This window comes from Diabrotica undecimpunctata, chromosome 6 (genome assembly GCF_040954645.1).
Source record: "Diabrotica undecimpunctata isolate CICGRU chromosome 6, icDiaUnde3, whole genome shotgun sequence".
Taxonomy (NCBI): domain Eukaryota; kingdom Metazoa; phylum Arthropoda; class Insecta; order Coleoptera; family Chrysomelidae; genus Diabrotica; species Diabrotica undecimpunctata.
The window spans coordinates 114,723,794-114,746,427 of NC_092808.1; the positions used below are offsets into that span (position 1 = coordinate 114,723,794).

Genomic DNA, 22,634 nt, shown 5'->3' on the forward strand with positions numbered 1-22,634 from the left:
CGCAATATAAAATTTATGTAGTTTTATTGTCGTTCACTATTTATTTTAATAAAAATTATCCACCACTTGGCACGTTTCACTTTGTCTCTGAGATGCGCAAAGAACGGCGACCGAACCATAAGGGAGCGAGATAACAGAAACGCATGTCCACTTCTCGTAGAAGTTTTAGTTAGTCAAGTATTTTCAAAATAAAATCATGAGACTTTATTAATATTTAATAATCTTGTTTGAGAACGATTTCCGGAACGGAAATCGAAATGTTACATTTTTTAGGTAAAATGTAATTGTCATTGCAATAAATTATGGCTTATTCCCATATAAACATAGTATTTGACTTAGACATGTTATAAGAAAACAGTTTCAGAACCTTTTTGAGCACAATATAAGTTGTACGAAAAAAATATACAGTAGTTTTAGCATAGAAAAGTGTTACCGATTATAAAGATTAAAAATCTACAAAATTGATTGTTAATCGACTACACGATCCATATCTTGTAGCACTGGCTAATTATTTCATTTAATGTAAAAACACGACATGGACCCTCGTCATTTCAATACCACCACCTCCGAATACACACATTTTAAGGTAACTGTAATTAATGAATTGTGAGTTTACGCGTGTGCGTGTTTAAGGACAGTCATTACTAATACCAACGTTAGTCTGTCATTGTCGATTAAACCAACAGTGAGGTCAAAATATTCGGCAAACCGTTGCCAACTCAATAAAACAGTTAATCTAAAATTACGAATTGAAAGAGGGGAATTATAGTTGAGTGGATTATTGTTTTTTTATTTTGATTAAATAAACTATATTTTGACAATTTGTTTAAAATATACTTTTTATATCATTATTATTAATTTTATGAATCGGATTACACATTATTTTCTTAATTTTTATATTTTTAGGGGCATCCTATCTGTATAATTTTACTCCACTCTTTTCTAAATCTGTAGTTTACTATCAAATCCAATTATTCTGATAACTTATCTCCATCTCCTTCTTGACCTTCCTCTGCTTGTGTGCCCTTTGGGGTCCAGTATGATCATTTTTTCAATTATATATGTTTGGTATCTTCTCATTATATGTCCTATCCATTCTAATCGGTTTGCTTTTATATGTTTCACATATGGTTGTTCGAATAACAAAAATGTTATTATGAATATTAATATATTGTTGCAATTACTACTTTTATTGGGAATATGCCACAATTTTTTTTTAAAATAAGTTTATTTGTGACCTTTCGATTTCCACTTCGTAAAACGGTCTCAAAATACAAAGCATTAATCAATTAAACAAATTTTGTTTTTTGTTACCTTGGTGGAAAATTCTTCTAATAATTTAATTTTATCTGACTCATTTATATTGATAATTCAGACATACATTATACATTTTAAAGTAGACGACTTTAAAATGTATTGCCAATATTGTTGAATTGCGTTCATGGGACGACTTTATTGTAAGATTACATTCGATTACATGAAATCAACTTTTACTTGAGAATACCCATCAGAAAAATCAAAGCATGTGATTCGTCTTTAAAAAGACAATTACATGCAATGATGACAGTAAAATTCTCCTGTTAGTGATTCCATAGTAAAACATGAGGAAAAACCAGGATATAAACCTCATAATACTACAATGGTCTTACATTTTAGTTTACTCTCAATAAACACCAAACTCTGATTTTATATATGTATATTATTTAAAAACACAAATGTATCCCCGATATGTTATTGACTTACTAATCGTGGTATCTTCTTTTTATTGATTTCGCATTTAGCATAACTAGAGCCACTTCTTTGATTTGTCTCTTTTTACCATCTGTTTCTTTTAGGACTATACTTGAATAGTTCCATTGAATCCTATATTCATTTTCCTATGCGTGTTTACATATTTAAGATCTATCAAATTATTATTTTTAATATAAGATTGATGTTTACTTATTCTAACATCTAATGATCTTGATGTTTTACCTAAATAAAAATGATCATATTCACAAGGTATTTCATGAATACAATTCTTTGTTCTTTCTTGTTCATTGTTAAGTTTAGTTTTAGATAAAATAGATCTCAATGTGTTTGTTGTTTTGAATGTTATTGAAATGTTTGATTTATTTCGTATCGTTTTAAGTTTTTCTGATAATTCTTTTATGTATGGTATTGTTATTTTCCTCGTATTATTCCTTGTTGATGCTGTAGGATTCCGTTCCAAGTTATTATTTTCCATTAGGTCGAATCTTGAAAATTCCTTATTTATAAACAACAAAGGATAATCATTTTTTAATAAAACATATATTAACAAATGTTTCTCCTCTAAGATCTTTTGTTTTTTTGTAACGTCTTGTTTTTGCAGTAAGTCTGATTTCCCATCGTGATTCATTCTTTTATTAGTTCTTTAGGCCTTTTTCCAATCGTCCAATCATAGCTAAGTTGTTATTTCGAATTATAATTATGTGTGGTTAGGTAATTGTCTCATTCGTTTTCTCCAGATTTAAATACTTCTCGGTCCATATTTTTTTACGTTTTGGTCAAGTCCAGGTCGTTATATTGCTTTTATGAGCATGAGTAAGTAACTGCTTGTATTTAGTTTACCACGAGATTGGTCTTAATCAGCTTTTTTTCTCAGAATTCTTTTAAAACTAAGAATGGGCTGGAAATAAAGAGTCCTCTTATTTTACTCCTTTATTCAAAATTCTTCTGTTGTAGTAACTAAGAATTAAATTTTTGTTTTAAAATCTTTCCGTATCATATCTAAGAGATATATCAGTCTGTTGATATTCTTAGGGGTTACTAGTTATCTAATTATTATTTTTATCTATTAACGTATTCAAAAACACTTTTAAAACTAATGAAGATTATTTTAACGAGTCAAAATGGTACAATGCTAAAAACGGTCCCCATGTACATAAAAGTGAAATTCCACATACTGTACTAAAATGTTCGAGACTATCTGCAAAAGGTTGATTGAAACAACAAATTTCTTTGATTAAAAGCAGATGATAAAATGCTTAAAAATAGCCAAAAAAGAAGACGATTAAAAATATGTACTGTATCTCATTGTCAAGTATTATCAACGTTCTAAATAAAGATCCCTGTAGTACGTATATTATTATTTCCTAACCAAAAGAAACAATTTAAACTTTGTCGACTCAATGTCATTTTGCGCTACTTTTATTATTTTTAAGTTGATGATTTGTTAATGTTCATTTTAATCGAAGTACTAACTTTGACTCGATGTGGATAAGATTATTTGATCAAATGGAACGGTATATGAGATACATAAGCCACCAGACTATTGAAAATTTTAGCAATGCTATCTTTATATTAAAACTATGGCAAAAATTACGTTCAGAACGAACTTTTGGACGACAAGGTCAGACAACCATTATCTCTAATTACTATAGGTTGATTTCATTCAGGGTCGACCAAAAAATTATTATTGTTAACGCACACATGCTTATTTTTTCTATTAATTTTTATTCCGACCGTCAAGTGAGCTTCATCCACCCACGTGGACAAATACCAGCGTGTCAAAGCAAACATAAGACATAGACATAACCATCATGTGTTAGATAATCATGTTATGATATAATGAGATAATGAAATAGATTAGATTGGTCAAAGTGATTACGTGAATATTAAGTTTAATAGTTGCAGGATTTATAAAAATTGTAATGTGTTTTAATTTGCTATTTCCTTAAATATTGACCTAAAGCAATGTAAAAATTATATCTACGATAAAAACATAGCAGCTGACAATAGTAAATCAGATTTGCAAAATTGGAAATTAGTTTATCTAAACAGTACTTAGTGTATACAATCTCATAACAGCCATTTACAATCCATATACTTACTGTTGAGAGATCTAAACCTCCCATCACATAACCATAATTTTCGATAGTATCTTTGGCAACAAGACACCCAAAATCTCCGCTCCCAAGCGCTTAAGGCCGCCGTAAATTCTAGCAGAACATAGGGTGGTAAATAAGGTTCTCACCCTTGTCCCTATCCCTATATTCGGATTGCCTCGTCGCATTAGGGAGAGAGATTTCATATAAGGGAAAGTATGGGAGAAGAGAAACGAAATTTGAATGATAAAGACCATGCAGAGGGAGATGTAGAGTAGCAATTAATTGATTAGGTTCGTATTTTCGGCGGTTTAACAAAAGTGCTCGGACATGTACAGACGAACGTTAAGTAATTAGAGCTACACACAAAGTGCAACTGGGAATATAGAGATTGGTTTATTAATGAAGAATACACAATTAATCAAATAGTATAAAAAGACCTATGTTCATATAAATAACAGCTTGTATTGGTTTAGTTTTTAAAATTCGAGTCTTCATGTTTTATTAATAGTGAAACAGATACATGATCAATTTGATTTGATTGGTCTTCCATGAATCGCCATTACATCGCTTGACTAGTATACTTAAAAGTACACATAACATCTTTAAAAATCTGACGTTTTGAAGCCTGTTAAAGAATCATATTTTCATTTTTATTAAAAGACTAATATGTATTGCCTCATTGGAAAAAAAAAACGTCAGACTTTTTTAGAACTTATCATGGAAATGCACTGAAATTTTTAGTTAGTCCGTTCGCATAAAATGAACTGTGTCATTAAAACCGTGCTATCCATAATTCCCAAATGGAGTATAAACATTTGTTTGTCAAATGTTTTATAAGTAGCTTGTTTCTTGTCTACTATCTAAAGTTGTATTGTACATAGGGTTATTTATATTTAATTCTTCCAGAATTAGGTTGTGTTGTACATAGAGTTATTCATATTTAATTCTTCTAGAATTTATTGATTTAAAAAGAGCTTTTTAGACCATCGACAGGACAATATTGATTTCTAAACTTAAACAATATGGTATAGGAGGTAAAGTAATTGCGTGGTACTTAAATTTAATCGGTTTGCTGCATCTATAAAAAAATGTAATACTCTTAATAATTTTAAAACGTTGCTCAAACAACATATTAAAAATTTGTAGTGTACTTTTATCAATATTGTATGTACTTATATTAGGCTTAGTAAAAGTAAAGATCAATCTCTCTAGAATGCAAGTATTATTAAAATTTTCACATCTCTGATTACAAAATTGTATTATTTTTTTCTAGATACAAAACATACCTGTAGGTAGAATAATAAAAAAGAAAGTTTTATCAAACAAATCCAGTATCAAACAAACCAGGTAAACAAAATAAAACCAACATTCAGTGCCTTTTACCTGAGTCCAGACAGGTAGATAGACACAGGGCCCTGATACCAAAGATATAAAACCATTGGGTACAGCAATATCAAAATTTGGCGATTTGGTTTTAAAAAAATGTATTTAATACAGTCTGGGAATTTGTATAGTAGTTTGTGATACATAAAGGTTATAACAAAACAAGGCATTTATACAATGGAAATTATATAATTGTAATAAAGTATCTAAACTCTTATTGTTCCGACACATTTTCCTCTGCTTTTTGTAGCGAAAATCATTGTCCTATATTATAGAGGGATAAAAGTTTAACTCGCCAATAGTAATTGTTATTTATGGCTGGGAACTATAATTTCAGCTAGGTATAATTCAACCACCGTTTTATAAATTTCTCTATAAATTTAAAACATTAAATGGCAAAGTAAAGAGTTAGGTATTGACTAAAAGGAATAGTATAGCTCAATAAATCACTTTGTAATATTTCGCTGAAGTTTGATTTTCTGACAACTCTTGGTCTTTTTCAAGAATTTGCCCTAGTGTGAAAATCTGGTTAATAGTTGAACGTCTACGCCTGAAACCTGCCTAATATTCTCCTAGGAATGCTTCGGTATAGGCTTCAATCTCTCATGCAAGATGTTTAACAGTATCTTGTATGCTGTATTTAGGAGAGTTATTCCGCAGTAATTATTGCATTTTAGTTGGTTCTCTTTTTTTGTGTAAAGGGCATAGTAACACTGGATCCGTCAAAAATAATGACAATATCTTTTTAAAATGTATAATATATATATCTGAATTTTCATTATGAATGAGACAATAAAATTAAATAAGAAATTTTTTTATATTACTACATATTACTATTAAGTAACCAATCTTATGTCATACTGGTCAAGCAAAACTTATTTTTGATAAAGGGTCAAAACAGTTTTGAATAAGTACGTTGGGGTCAAATAAAGCTCAATAATATCCACCTAGAGCTTTGAATATAGCCTGGTATAAATTATTTTTAAGATGATTTTCAGTGTGTGACATGGGGATTATTTTATTGTTCGGTGGTATCTGTACACTTTTGATTTTTTCGGTATGCATAGGTGTTGACGTTAACATTTCTCGTGGTATCGATCATATTGACTACAAAAATTCAGCAGTTCCACTGGTACATTAATTCTTTGGTCATCCATTAACTTCAATAGTTTTTGTATTGTATTTGGACTGTATCTGTATCATTAACCGCAGCTCCACGACTTCGTAAAAGATATTTTAATGCGATTTAATATGGTTCTGAAAATATATATTTAATGGAAATAAACCCCGATTTCAATTTAATTTCATTGAACTAAAACACAAATTTGTATTTTGAGAAAGTATTAGACATCGGTAGTGGTAATGCAATAAATTAAATTTAAGAGGTACCTATTATAAACTTACTGAACTTTCAAAACGAATTATTCGACCATATTGACGCCTGTACTTTACATAAAGGCACTAAATATGGCCAACTTGAAACAATGCTATTAAAGGACATCTGAAGGATAAAAGCAATTTGTAAAAATGCCGATTAATCAATAATTACAACACTACAGATACAAGAAATTAAACAGTAAAAAGATAAAAGATTTATTGACTGCCCACTCAAAACGCCATGGCTGGAGGAAGTAATTCAAATAATAAAATTAATATTAATGCAGATGAGAAGAAGAGGGTAAAACTTCTAATTTTACTCCCAAGAATTTCTATATAAACAAAAGAAGACCTTTCCCGATTTTGAACACAAATATCAAAGGTAAACGGCAATTAAATTTACTGACAATCTATAAGAAAATGGCAAAGGCACAATAAACTTCAAAAGTAGTGGTAAACAAAATACTCCAGTGATCAAGTATATTCATTACCAAAGTTCTAAAGAAAACTAATGCTATAAATAGTTATGCAAAATAAGACAACTCAAAAATGATGTTAGATAGCCCTTCTTTGTATATTATAAACTTAAATAAAAAGGTATTAACGGACTTCATAAACCTAGACCAGAAACGAGCTTTGAGGAAATATTCGATGCCAACAACCTTTTTCTAAGTCCCGCCTCCCATAGCCGCAAATAACAAACAGTCAACAGTATCAAACACGTGCTTTAAAATCACACAAAACTTATATATCGCCTTTGGCGAAAATCAATGACACGCAAAGATATAAAACATTAGTTATACATTTGGAAGGTTTTTAATTATTACATTTATCTTACGCATGTTTAAATGAAAAATGCATTCATTGTAAATTTCCGGGCAATGACCGAGACCTTGGATACTCCAGGAGAGTCCAACGGCCCCGACACATCAGAAGACAATGTACTTAGATAAAGAACGCTATAAAAAATGGTACAAAAAGGCTAACTGCCGATACCACTTTACGATTCGAGACCGTTGGAAGCATAATCACCCCCTTGTCCTCGTAGTTAAACCAGCATTCTACCCCTATTTATTATAGTGGTAGTAAAAGTACAATATATATTTCTATTTTTAGAATCCTTATAAAATAAAGATCTTAACGCAGTCTGATTTAATCAAAACATAACTGATAATAAAATTACCTTGCGAGGGCCATTTTCAAAAGATAATCCAAATTTGGGGGTTCCAGTGCACTATTTTTAATGTCTTTTTGAAAAAAAAATCACTGCACTACAGAAGTATCACTTAAACACACCTTAATTTTCATGTTACAAAACTATTATATGCGTTGTCATTTTGAATCGATGAAATTCTTATCAAAAATATCTAGATAAAAATATTAAATAGTTAATGCGCTTTGAAATACAACACGACTCACTACCTTCAAGAGTTCGATATGAACTGAATAAGAAGCGAGTGCAATCTCCCCGCTCCAGCGTTCAAATAATGGAAAAGTTATATTTCGGACGCAATCGGAGCGAATCGGGGACATTTCGGTGATCGCTACAGCTCCAAGCGAGGTTGTCACATCAACAAAACTTCCTTGCTTTGTGAGAAACAAAAAATTAAAAAATTGGGAAAGCTGAGTACTAAGAATATCGAGAGATCATCATGTATATTTGTGGTATAATAAATTATAGCAAATTTGTAAATGTCATGCATATGGATCAATAATTTGAAGAAAAAAGTTGGAATACCCAGAAAGAAATGGTTATAACGAATAGAAGAACATGGTAGAAGAGAAAAGGGGAACTTAAATCAACTGAAAAAACTGGCTCGAGATAAAAAATATGGAAAATTAATTAATGGGCTTTAAAAACAATTCACTAAATAAACCTTATTAGAGATAATGGGAAAATAATAATAGTCTTCTTGCTACTCTCATATTTATATTTTTTGTTATTCTTAGATTTCTGATATAATAAAATACTGATGCTACTAGACATATTTACTTAAAATATGAATCATCATTGTTGGAACTCAGGAAGCTCTAGGTTGAAATAATCGATTAAGTTTTAATGCGTTTCGTATTGGTAATTTTTAGAAAAAGTTTATTTTAAATCCAATTAACTAATAGTTAATTGGATTTAAAATAAATTAACTAATAATTAACCAATTAACTAATAATTTTAAATTCCATTTTGAAAACATTTTTTTCTTTCGACTTATAGATGTCATAGATAAGAACTATAAAGTTTTTGAATAACAAAGATCTTTTCTCATTTTCTCGTTTTAGTTTCCTATTTATCATTCACTGAACTGTATTATCGGTTTCCATACGTAACATTGTATTTAATACCGCTAATATTATACACTTCTCCAAGAAATTAACGCACCACTTTAATAAATCAATTTTATTTGTAAACAGGCAAAGAATAAAAAATAAAACTTCACCAGTTTTATTCTACATTGTATTAGTAATTATAACAATTTGTCTAATCATCAGAAAATTTTGAAGTACAGGAGAAACAAAAAATAAAACGGAAAATTCTAAAAAAATAATGACAAGAAAAGTAAACTAAAATATGAAAAAAGTCTTAATAACGATTGTTTCCACCTCTACTACGTATAACAACTTCACATCGTTGGTCCATACTTAAAATTAATTGCCGTATTTCATTTTGATCTAGTTCTCTCCAAATCTGTACAGCCTCTCTCCCACTTCCTGTAAGTTGTTTGGTTGGATCAGTGTCGCTCTTAATCACCTACCAAGGATATCGCAGAGATTTTCAATCGGATTTAAATCCGGACTGTATGCTGGCCCTTCCGTAGTGTTAATTTCTACCTCTTCTAGATAATTTCTGACGATCTGTGCAGCGTGAGGTCTGGCATGATCTTGCATTAGTAAGAAATTTTCACCGATATAAGGAGCGAATGGTACTACATGTTGCTTCAGGATCTTCAATATGTACCTTTCAGCTGTAACAGTTCCATTTTGTATGACCACTAGGTCCGTACGTGCGGTCAAAGAAATACCACCCCACACCATATCGGATCCTCCACCAAAAAATGTGGTATGTGAGAAGTTACATAGAGCATATCGTTCGTTGGGTCGTCGCAACACACGAACACGTCTGTCGTTATTGTACAAACAAAATCAGGATTCATCAGTAAATAGCACTCGTTCCCAGTCAGCCTCTAACCAATTAACGTGTCTCTGGCAAAATGTAGTCTCCCCCTTCGATGCTCTGCAGTTAATAGAGGACCTCGGGCGGCAATCCTAGGTGTTAAGTTGTATTCCCTAAGTCGCTGGCGAACAGTTTCAGTACTAATTTGTATAGCATGCACGTCTCGAAGCTGAATTTGTAGACTTCGATGTGTTACAAAACGTTGTCGAAGAGCAGAAATTCTTAAAAATCGATCTTGAATAGGGGTAGTTACCCGGTTTCGTCCTTGCCCTGGTCTGCGAGTATGATTCCCTGTTTCGAGGAATCTTTCTAACACCCGTGAGAAGGATGTGTAGGACACATTAAACCGACGACCAATTCTTCGGTAACTCCAACCTTCTTCCGACAGTATCACTGCTTAGGCACATTCATCTCGGGTTAAATTACGTGATTGACGCTCCATAATAAACACAATTAACAATAATCAACAATTAAACAGTAGCCGAATAAAATTCGAGAACACTTGGAAATTAGTATATTTATAGAATTAGTATAATTTTTGCTTCGTTTTGTTTTGTTGCAAAAAAAAACTATAGCGATAAAGCACAGTCAATTAATATAGAGTGTAGGAATAGCATATACACTTGGCTTGCAAAATATAACATAACAATGGAAATTTTTATTAACGCTAATAAAATAGTTTAATATTTCAAAGTGGTGCGTTAATTTCTTGGAGAAGTGTATTATATATTATTCCTTATGAGACAATACTCTGTCACTTGGACGTGAGACCTTTGCACCAAATATTTTACTGTGTCGCTTGGGGACTCCATGTAGTCCTCCATCGGCGGCTGACTTGGAATCCAGAATTGTCCAGTGTTCGATCCTCAGTATTTTATTTTACTGAATGGTACGCCAGCCAATATTTGGATTTAGTGAGTTTTCAGCTTTCTTCAAGAAATTCCTTTATGGCGTTAAAGAACTATTCCTCAGCCTGTATCAACTAAAGTCAACATCCTTCATGTCGAGTAGCACATGCAGCTTCGTGGATAAGCTTTATTGGGTATCTTTTACTGGTCTTATATATTTTTTTTTCGAAGAACATTTTGTCCGGATAGATCTTGGAAATCGCTACTCCAAATTAGAGCAGATTTATAACTTACACCAGCACAATCTTTTGGGAAGGACGTTATGAGTGTTTAATTTTCTCCTTTTTGTAATTTTCTCGTCGGTACTTCTGGCAGACACAGTCTGCTTAGCCTTTTGTGTCACATCAGTTCTCCTTCTAGACGTAGTTGGAGATATGCGTGGTATTAGGACATTGCTAGAAACACCTTATTTCTTCATATTCGAGAGCTTTCGTTCTTATTTGAGCTCCTCTTAAGCATGGCGGGAATACTTCACGCGTCTCGATGTTTTCTGTAATAGGACTACAGTAAAGAGCTCCCAATAGGTATAACTGACAATACTTATTTTCATTTAAAAATAATTTCTATACATCAAATTTTTGGTCTAACAATGGGTATTTACCTTGATTATTAGCAGATATATTCATGGAAGAATTTGAAACAAATATTAACTATAATTAATACTTAAAACTCATATTATGCTGGAGATACTTAGATGATATATTCTCCCTAATATGACCTCATGGATTAGAATAATTGGACAAATTCCTAATAAATATCAACAATAAAGAAGAATCGATAAAATTCGCCACGAAAAAAAGAAAAATGAAAACTAACTACTCTTTCTGGATGTTATAAGCTCAATAGAGTATAAAGGATATAAAGTATGGAAAACCAATACACACTAACAGCTATTTAAGTTACCATTAAAAATCCCAACATAAATATTAAAAAGGGGATCATTCGATTATTATCATTATATATATATATATATATATATATATATATATATATATATATATATATACCAAGTATTTGAATTTATCCTTTCCTTTGATTGTTATGTTGTCATCAATCTGTAGATCTTCTATGTCTTCTTCACTTGTAGATAGGTACTCTGTTTTCGCGAGGTTAATATCTAGGCCAGCCATTTAAAACAATCAACACGTTTGGATCTGTTTTATCAAAAGTTAAACCTAACAATGAACAAGAAAGTAAGACAGTGTTTATAAAATACCTCGTGAATGCGAAACATTTTATTCGAGTGAAACATTAAGACCATTAAATGTTAGAATAAGTGAACATGGATCTTACATTAAAGAGAGAATTGGATAATCATATCTAGTCTAATCTTCTTCCACCTTCCACCGTATCTTTGGCTTTCCTTTCTTACTGTTTCAAGGAACTTGGCAATCAGCTGTTGCCTCTACACTTTATATTATTTTTGGTCTTTGCATTTATCCGTCCAAACATTCCGATCTCGACAATATTCATTCCTAATTATTAAATATATTTTTTATTTACATCCAGATTTAGCCATACGGCTCACACTCCCTCTAAGGGAAGAATTCACTCATCCCAGATACCTACGGTATCAAAAGGATTGAGCTCTGGTGGGACTCTTTCCATGTTATCGAGTCCTAGGTGACTTGGTATGTCGGTGTATCTCCCAAAAATTTTCGTACGCATCTGGACGTCGAAAGTAACACAGCTTTCTGCATAATCTTATATAGATGTTCATTTAGACCCAGCTTTTTTACGTTTTCTAGGAGGCTCTTCGGGATGACTCCAGTGGTAGAAAGAATAATAGGTATCGTCTGGGTACTTTCCATTTTCCATTGTCTCCTGATTTGTATTTCTAGATCTCTGTACTTGGCGATCTTTTCGTTGTATTTAACACGTAAATTATTGGTGTTGGGTATCGCCACATCAATAAGTGTTGTTTGCCTAGTAATTTTATTAACTAGTATGAGATCGGGTCTATTATGGGCCACTGGTTGGTCTGTAAGCACAGTGCGGTCCCAGTATAGCTTGTAGTTGTCATTTTCAAGCATTCTATCAGGGACGTATTGATAATAAGGAAGATGGTCGGTTTGGAGAAGTCCCAGTTTGTCAGCTAGTTCTTGGTGGATAATCTTTCCTACTGAGTCATGACGTTCTTTATAATCAGTACCAACAAATGCCTGGCAGCCACCGGTAAGATGTTGGATGGTTTCTTGGGCTTGGCATCCATATCGGCATTTGTCATTTTGGACTTGAGGATCTTACATTACTTACATTATTATTATTATTATACTCATTTTGGACAGTCATTGCACATGTGCCATTATTCAATTTATACGAATTAACGTTAAACTCAAACATTGTGCATTGAAAACTTGTACTGGCATCAAACGGCACAGTTAAAAATAGACAATTCTATATCCAAACCCATACATATAAGAAGGGGCGTTCGACAGGGATGTGTGCTCTCCCCTCTTTTATTTAACATTTATTCGGAAGCCATATTTCAAGAGTCTCTGGAGGATGCAAAGATGGGAATCAAAGTGAATGGAGTACTGATCAACAACATACGATATGCTGATGATGGTGTCTTAATTTGTGACAACATAGTCGATCTTCAACAACTTGTCACTATAATCGGAGAATACAGTAAGCGAATGGGATTAGAGATTAATACCAAAAAAACCAAATTTATGATCATCTCCAGAAACTTGGATGCACTTGAAAACTCCATCATAACACTGAATACTAAGTCCATTGAAAGAGTGAGTAAATTTAAATACCTGGGATCGTGGCTTTTTGAAGACTGGGCATCGGACAGGGAAGTAAAATGTCGCATTGAGCAAGCTCGACAAGCTTTCGTAAAATTCAAGAAGGTACTGACTTGTTCAGAGTTCGATCTTCAACTGAGACTAAGGTTTACTAAGTGCTACGTGTGGTCAGTGCTGCTATATGGCGTAGAGGGCTGGACACTCAAAACGAGGGATATAAACAGATTAGAAGCTTTCGAAATGTGGCTCTATCGCCGTATCCTACAAATACCATGGACAGCGAAAATCACAAATATAGATGTCCTTAAAAGAATAAACCAAGAACGCCAACTTTTCGAAACCATCAAGAAAAGGAAAACGGCGTATCTAGGTCACATCATGCGAAATGAAAAATACCAGTTCCTCCAACTTATAATCGAGGGTAAAATTGAAGGCAAGAGAGGAATGGGACGCAAGAAAATGTCCTGGCTCCGAAACATAAGGCAATGGACAGGGATTAACGACATACAATCTCTGATACATATTGCAAGAAATAGAGAATTAATGAAAAATGTGATCGCTAACATCCATTAGTGGATCTGCATCTAAAGAAGAAGAAGTTAAACTCAAACGCATGTCGTGGATGTGAGAATTAGAATAGATGTATAAAATTATTTAGAAGTTAGAATATTCATTAGATTAGACAATTTAGGATATTATTCTCGGATTTGTTTTTAATCTGTCTAATAGTGTTCCAAATATCTTTTAGTGGCGTGTTTTTATTTAATTTAGTTAAGAATCCCATCCAGCTCTGCTTTTGTTTTTGTTTGAAGATACGTTTAGTTTTAGCGGTTTTAAATATGTTTTGGTATATAAGAAAATTTTCGTAATTAGCTTGATGTTTGTATTTATGTAAGGCACGCTTTCTTGCACTAAACAGGTGTGCACATTGTTTATCCCACCAAATAGGTTTAGGAGTTAATGGTTTAAACGGAGTTTTAATTGGCATTGATTTTGAAGCACGCAAAGCAATAGGAGAAAATATAAATTCAGTCTTATCTTTGATAGTCAACGAATTAAATTCTGGCCGAGTACTAAAAGAGTAATCTATATTTTCTCGAAATTTGTTCCAATCTGCTCTAAGATCGTCCCACTTAGTAGACGGGTTTATCAAAAAGGACGATGGTATTGTTTCTAAATCAATACATATAGAAAAGTGATCGCATTCAAGTGTATACGGCAGAACCTGCCATGAAACCTTATCAACTAAGGCGGGATGTATTATGGTGAGATCGACAGCGGAAGCACCACAGGTATTACTGATAATAAAGAAGTCCAGAGTCAAGTCAAGTTTCAGTGTCACAAGCACTCTTGCCGGCAGGCAAGAGTGCTTGTGACACTGAAATAGAAACGATTGAAAGTAATAACGATTTCTTGCCACTAATAAAATAAGATATCAGGAACAAATGGGAAGCTTAAACTTAAGAGTCACTATTATTCAATTCACCCAACTCTGCCCAATAGCATTCCTCACCTAATCTTTTCTCCTTCCAAATCATATCTTCCACTATTACTAAAATTAAAATTCATCATGGTTGTTTCCCAGCCCATTTAAAATAGTAGTATTTCAAAGCCCCTTTTGTGAGTGTAGCGACATTTCATTGGGAGACAAACCACATATTTTTCGAATGTGTCAAATATATGGACTCTTCCAAAGAGTTATTATCCAAATTGTACAAACTAAACATTGCGGATCTAGTTAATATATATTGTTTAGTTGCTTCATTCAACAAATCAGTGTGATTGAATTCAATTTATCGGAAAACAAAAATAAATATTTCGCGTAAATAGCTTAAAGATTTTTTAAGTCGGGTATATTATAATACATTTAATTGTAAGTCATTAATGTTTCATTAATATGATCTGTGGCTAATGAACGCAGTTCGAATCCAAACTTGTCTCCACATACTTAGCTTTTATACTTATTACATAATCGGTTTGTTCCTACATTTTTCTACAATTCTGTTGCAACGTTCCAAAATTGCGACCAATAGTCCAGTCGTTAAGATTTGATTTCTAAAAACTAAACGAACAAGCTGAATTTTGCTGAGAACGTCAATTTTGGGACCCCAAAAAGATGCAAAAAAGTTTGTCACTCTTACACCCTGGCTTTCTATCATTTCTTATCAAGCTGCTGGAATGCTTCTCGGTCGGTAGCTACATAAAATAATTACTTTACCTTCATCTTTCCATAGTCTAATGTTGCGCAGCCAGGAGAATTGTTTTCTTGCGTGTTCATCAATTCTCGGTCTTTGTGCATGATTTCTAGGACATATTCGATACGTGTGCTGTCCACGGGATTTTGAACATGGGACGGTAACGCCACAACTCGAAGGCTTCTAATCTATTTAGGCTTTTTACATTTATTGCCCAGGTTTCACATCCATAAAGCAAAGTAGACCAGACGTATCACCGTAGCACTCTTAGACGCGTTTTCAACGAGAGACTTCTATTGCATAATACAAAACAGCAGCTAATGAAGCTTTTGCGTACCAGTTCTATGCTGGTCGAAATTTCCTCGTCGCTCTCAACCTTACAGTCAATTAAACTTTCCAGATATCTAAAGTGTTCCACCCTGTCCATGGTTTTTTTTATCTACTTGTAGTAGCACGTCTTCAATATTAATTTTCCGACCACCATCCATTTCGCTGACAGTTAGCCCTTTCCATTAAATTCGTTGTTTACTTCAACAGAGTTTGAACGTCTTTCAGACTCCAGATGTTATTAATAATTTCACCACCAATTGCGGGGAAGCAGAGCAGTATTAACGCACACTATAATTGGAAGGAAGCTTTAACTGGAACGACATTTGATGTTTCATTGCTTGTCATTACTAACAAGCAGATATAATTAGAATTAGAGTATTTTTAGTAAATACAATGTATCTGTTAAATCAAAAAAGACGCTATTCAATACGTAACCGTATTAAATAAATTTTCAACTGGAAGTGATTATAGAAATGGTAAGAGCGAAGATAGTCTTGAACATATAAAAGGAAAAAAGAAATATGGTAACAAGGACTAAAAATGTTACATTTACTGCGATTACTAACACAAGGGCATACCAGGAAGGAATAGAGAGTAACCTACAGAAAGACGTGCCAGATGAAACAAATATTGATCAGCTTAAAGAAATGTTGGAGGACGTCCTAAAGAAGGCACAGAAGAAGTGCCAAACCAAGCAAACAAGGAGAAATGAAAAACACGCAGAAGACACAAGATACCTAATGGAAAAAAGACGGGAAATGAAAGATAAGCACACAACGAACATTTCAGAGCGAAGGAATTTAAACAAAACCATTTCAAAAGCCGTTAGGAAAGACATAAGGAACTTTGACATTAAATACCCAAATAATACCATAGAACAAAATAAAATCTTAAAAGTTCTAAAACGAAAGTTGAAGACAGGAACGAGGAATATTTATAAGTTAAAAAATAAACAAGTTCATGCCATAAATGAACAACAAGAGATCCTGAAAGTCATCGAAAAGTACTACAGAACATTATATAGTCAAGATGCTCACATTCCAGAGGTAGAAGCAAAACAAAACCAAGGTTCAGACAAACTTCCAGATATAACCGAAGCGGAAATTACAACAGCGCTAAAAGGTATGAAGAACAACAAAACACCTGGAGAAGATGGCATTGTAAGTGAAATGATAAAACCAGGAGGCGAAACCGTCATACAAGCTTTAAAAACTCTTTATGATCCAATTCTTCTGTTTGAAGAAATTACACCAGAAAAATGGAATAGTGGCATTATGATACTATTGCATGAAAAAGGAGATATAACAGAAATTGGAAGCTACAGACCTATCAGCTTGTTATCTCATTTATATAAGCTCTTTATGAGAATAATTACTAACAGACTAGGACCTAAGCTATATTTTCGAAAACCACTAGAGCAAGCCGGATTTAGGAGTGGCTTTGGAACAAATGACCACCTACAAGTAATAAAATCCTTGATAGAGAAAGTTATAGAATACGTCATAGTCCTTATTACAGACAGGGTAGATCATGCCTGCCAACTTCTTCAAGACCTTCAGAGCTCTTTTACACGAGTTGGCCTTAAAATTAACTTTTCCAAAACACAATACATGAGCAACCTTGTACTGACCAAAAATATTTTAACTAACGGCACGCAAATTGAAAAAGTGTAAGTATATTTATAAGTATATGGGCCACGAGCCAAGAGACAATCAAACAACAGATTTAAACAGGAGAATAGAACTAACATGGGCACTATGGGCAGCTTACGGAAAACTGAGGGAAGTCTTTAGATCAGATATTCCCATGTGCTTGAAAAGAAAGGTCGTTGATCAATATATACTCCCAGTTCTAACGTATGGAGCAGAAACATTGAGCCTTGCCAGAAAAGTAATCAATACGATACAAGTGGCACAAAGAGCAATGGAGAGGTCAATATTGAATACATCCATCAGAGACAGAGTTTCACATCAAATAGTTAGGAGAAAAAATAGTCTAACAGACGCAGTTAAAAGAATTACAACGTTGAAATGGACTGGGCAGAACATGTTGCCAGAGTCAGAGATGGACCAAGAAAATTTTAGAATGGAGATCTAGATACGATGCTTATCGTAATCGAGAATGTCCTCCATCAAGGTGGTCAGACGACATCAAGAGCATCCAGCACACCTGGATGCAAGGTGCTCAAGATAAGATGCAATGGAAATATTTACAGGAGGCCTATGTTAAGCAGTGGACTCAGAATGGCTAATGATGATAGATATCTGTGTGCGGGTCCCGTGATAAAAATCTACGCTCTTTATTAATAAAAATCTATCGCAGAAACCAGATTGAATATTGAATTCTTTCCAACGCGGATATATGTGTTGGTCATTATGAAAAGTTTGTTATACAGTTGGGAATACTTATTTTTTCATTATGCCTAAACCAATAATTTGTATTTTCATTTCTAGCTGTGTAGCATAGAATTAAAAGTTGACCACGACAACATAAAACTTAAATACTAAATAATGACGTGCTATGAAATTTGTAGACTAAAATTCTTAATATTTAAGAACTGATCTGTTGTAACGAACTAATTTCAAATTATGTTAGCTTTAGTAGAAAAGTTGTTTTTCTTATTAATTGCAATAAAATGAAAATACAGGCAGTACGCCACTGTAGCTGACAAGGAAACAGAAATTGATATTGTAATAGTACAATCGATGTTTAAAATATAATTCCACCTTTAATTTAAAAATGAAATTGTAGCTTTCTTTATTTCAAGTACTGATTAAGAGATAATCTAAAGAGAAAATGCATCAAACACGAGCTACCACACAATTTTACAAATGAATAATCGTTTTAGATTTCGAACCTCGCGCGTGAAAATCGATTAATCGATTCCGCGTTATAATACACAACATTCAACATAATCAGAATTGAACCAAAAGCAGAGAATCGTGGGAAGCTGAAACAGCCGGCCGGCGCAGGCGTACATACTATAACCTTAATTCGAGGACAGATGTCAGGGGGCGGGTTTGAAGGCAGAAGGCAGGGCCGCCACCCTTTGTCTGTTGGCTCGCTCTGTTCGAATGTCTAGTGAACACACGAGTATACTGGGTGACTCTTTCCATATTTGCACCTTATTTTAATGAAATCTTAAGAAAATTAATAAACATCAACCTTTTAAACTTTGACTTAAAATGATGTACACTGGGTACCTATTGAAACTATTTCTATAATTCCAAACGCTTCTTAATCCATTATAAGCCAGCGTCGTATCTATAGATCACTGAAAATTTTATTTTTTTTTAATCATTAAAATTTATTTAAATTTAAATTCAATTCAAAAATTCAGTTCAATATATTACCAATACTCATTCAATAAAAAAATTATATTGGACAAATTTGGTGACTTTGTTGAGATTTACACATTTAATAATAAAAGTTTCATATCGGCACTTTTTGATCTTTCAATGGATTATAATTGTTGAGTAATGTTTATTATAAACAATATTCATAAAAAATCTAGGAAAGATCGATTGTTGAATCGTCAGAATAAAATTTATCTTACTGTCTTATAAATAGGTCGCTGTAGCGATATCAAAATATGCTACATTTCAGTATTGAGTTCGATGTGAATCTGTGCAGAAATCGTTGGAATTTTTTAAATATTTTGTTTATTGCGATTTGCATAAAAAGTTTGGAATTTTAATCATATTTGGGAAATTATTTCACGGTAAGTAGGTAACTAATATTTTAACGAATATTATTTTAGATAATAAATGTAAAAATAAATAAAGTAAACGAAATCTCTTTGCTACTAGTCTACATATTTATGTTTTTTGCAGATGTGTCGATTTACAAGAATTAGAAGATATAATAAATGATCCTAATTTTATGGATGCTGAAGACATCCTGATAAACCTGTTAGCCAACTTAAACTTGTTATGGTAGTGGTATGACACAACACATAACTAATGAAGAAGTTCTGAGAAAAATGGGAGGAGAAAGGGGACTCTGGGGCATGTATATCGTAATCCTAAGTAGAAGGAAAACGAGGTTTAGGTTGCCCGACAATACTCATGAACAACATCCGCGATTGCATGAATATGAACACAACAGCATTGTACAAAGCTATCCAAAATCAGCAGATGTGCACCTGTACTTGTTAACAACCTTCATCAAATAAAGACAGTACCGAAAAAGGCTTTTTACTTATATACTTTTTTAACAATAAGTACTACGGCTTCTAGACAAGTCAGATTTAATAAATCTTTTTGCGGGTTTGCATACAGTTATTTTTAATAACCCATTATATATGGCACATAAATTCCAGGATTACATTAAAATAAATGCAATTGAGCCATACCCGAGTAGAATACCCATTAACAAATTTACCAGGAAAGTCTGTTTAGGATATTTGACATTGATACGTAATCAAGATAACTATTCTCACAAAATATGTAAGCAGTACGTCGAAACGGTGGGTGCTGAGCGAAACAAGTTATATCATTTGTTGAAAGTATATGTACTTTATTATATATAAAATACACAGATGCCTAGAGTAATTTGGATTACGACACACTTCTTTTTTTATTAAATTTGACATTTTGTTTAATACATTTGGACAGGAGGCCTAACCTAGATATGAGTCCTTCTTTCTTTTGTACTCCATAAAGGCCTGTAAATACCGCTTTAGGGTCTGTGTATAAGGACACATCTTTGACTTTATGATACACTACTAAAATTGAAATAGTATATTGAGTTAAGAAGACAAGTACCATTAGAAATGTCACGACATGTATAATCGGATAATCCATTGATTTGCCCAGATTTTCGTGGCCGGACAAACGTAAAGAAAACCGGACTGTCCAGTCGAGAAACAAGCAAGAAATGCATTCAATAAAATAAAAAGGGTATTCTGCAGCAGAGACATCACAACTGCTTTTAACATAAGATTACTTGGATGCCATGTTTTCTACGTATTATTAAAAGGAATGGAAGCTACTACATTAAAAAAGGGTCATTACAACTAGATTAAAGGTGTTTGAACTATGATCTTACAAAATACTGAAAATATTTTGTATAGATCGAGTCACGAATATCGAGGTGTTGAGAGAGATGGAACAGAAAGTTTTGAATACCATTAAGATCAACATGTTACAATATCTAGGGAATATTATGAGAGGCAAAGCAAATAAAATATTTCAGTTTAATATCATGCACTTGCTGATATCCCAATATGACATTAAAAGATGATGTACAAAAGTTAATCTAAATATTACAGAAATCACAATACTAGAATAAAATTTGAACACATAACAAAACATACATTTTCTTGTTGCAAAATTGGAAATAATACCGTTTCTATTGTTATTAATATGGTTTTGTACGGCACTGTGTTCGAACATGAGAAGACCGTCTTCTCGTGTAATGCGTTATTCTTATAATTTTGTAAATAGACTCTAGAGAGTCAATCGTAATAACAAACTTTAAGTACTACCAGCAGTAAATACTGGTGGTAAGTTAAGTTTTTTTATTGTTAATTAATTTACGGAACTGGTTTGTTCAATTTTGTACAATTTCTTGGCACCCCAGAAATAGTAGATACCTACATAATGTAAGGGTATCCGCGCCTTTTACCATAATTTAGGCAGCTGTCCAAATTCTGGCACAACCTTCTAAAAGTGATACGAGCCGCCACTGAGAAGACGTATATTTAGGAAAAATAGATTTCTTAGCTGTGGTCAATTCGGTAGAAAGCACAAGAATAAATGGGGAATGGAAGTAATAGAAATATAGAAAAAGTAATAGCGAAATGAAGAAGAAAAGTTTTAAACGATGTCAAATTGTATAACGCAATAATATAATATCAGTAAAAGTCGAGTTAAATATATGACTTTTAAAAATCGTATGTTTAACCCGTCGGTATGAAAGAAGAGAAAGGAAACAGGATAATCCTATAAGCTTCTGGGTGTATACTTGACATTTCAAGAGACATGACAATAAAGATTGTGTAGGAAGTATAATACCTTGACTTCTAACATCACAGGTAATTAAGTGAAGAAAGTTATCACAGTAATACAGCTCAAAAATATTTCAAATTCATTTTAGATGTGTTTTAGAAAGTTTTTCATTTTCGATGTCAATGAAATTATTCAAAATATCAATAATATTGATATATATGTATATATATATATATATATATATATATATATATATATATATATATATATATATATATATGTGTGTAAATCTAATATACACGTGGGATATACCTGAACTAGAAGACGACACCATAGCTACCTTCGCAGATGACACTGCTGTCTTAGCGGTAAGTGACACCGTCGAAGAAGCTACAGAAAAACTACAAAATTCAATAAATAAAATCCATGAATGGACCAAAAAATGGAAAATTAAACTGAATGAGAATAAATCAGTCCATATAAATTTTACCAATAAGAGAATTAATAATATTCCTATTAGAATAAATGATGTCCAAGTGCCTATTGCAACATCAGCAAAGTACTTGGGGATCACTCTTGATGCGAAACTTCGCTGGAAAGCTCACGTGAAGAAGAAAAGAGAAGAACTAGGCATCCGCTACAAGAAAATGTATTGGTTAATGGGAAGACATTCGTCTCTATCCATAAATAATAAACTCCTGATCTATAAACAAATAC

The 22,634-nt window shown here is 32.7% G+C and overlaps 2 protein-coding genes across 3 annotated transcripts in view; one reads left to right on the top strand and one right to left on the bottom strand.

Annotated features, from left to right (window-relative positions):
* rdx (BTB/POZ and MATH domain-containing protein rdx) overlaps positions 1–22,634 on the bottom strand; it is a 264,099-nt gene that overhangs the window by 169,613 nt on the left and 71,852 nt on the right. Inside the window, exon 1 of one of the 2 annotated variants that reach the window (XM_072535182.1) lies at positions 7,795–8,058. The exons of the other annotated variant lie outside the window; for it this stretch is intronic. Within the exon in view, the coding sequence (XP_072391283.1) occupies positions 7,795–7,808 (14 nt within the window). The 5' untranslated portion in view covers positions 7,809–8,058. Of the gene's footprint in view, positions 1–7,794; positions 8,059–22,634 lie in introns of those variants that run through there. 2 annotated transcript variants of the gene reach the window in all.
* LOC140444572 (uncharacterized) lies at positions 16,488–19,905 on the top strand. The gene is made up of 2 exons (XM_072536334.1): positions 16,488–17,302; positions 19,800–19,905. Exons 1-2 carry the CDS (start codon positions 16,488–16,490, stop codon positions 19,903–19,905), a joined length of 921 nt encoding a protein of 306 aa, XP_072392435.1.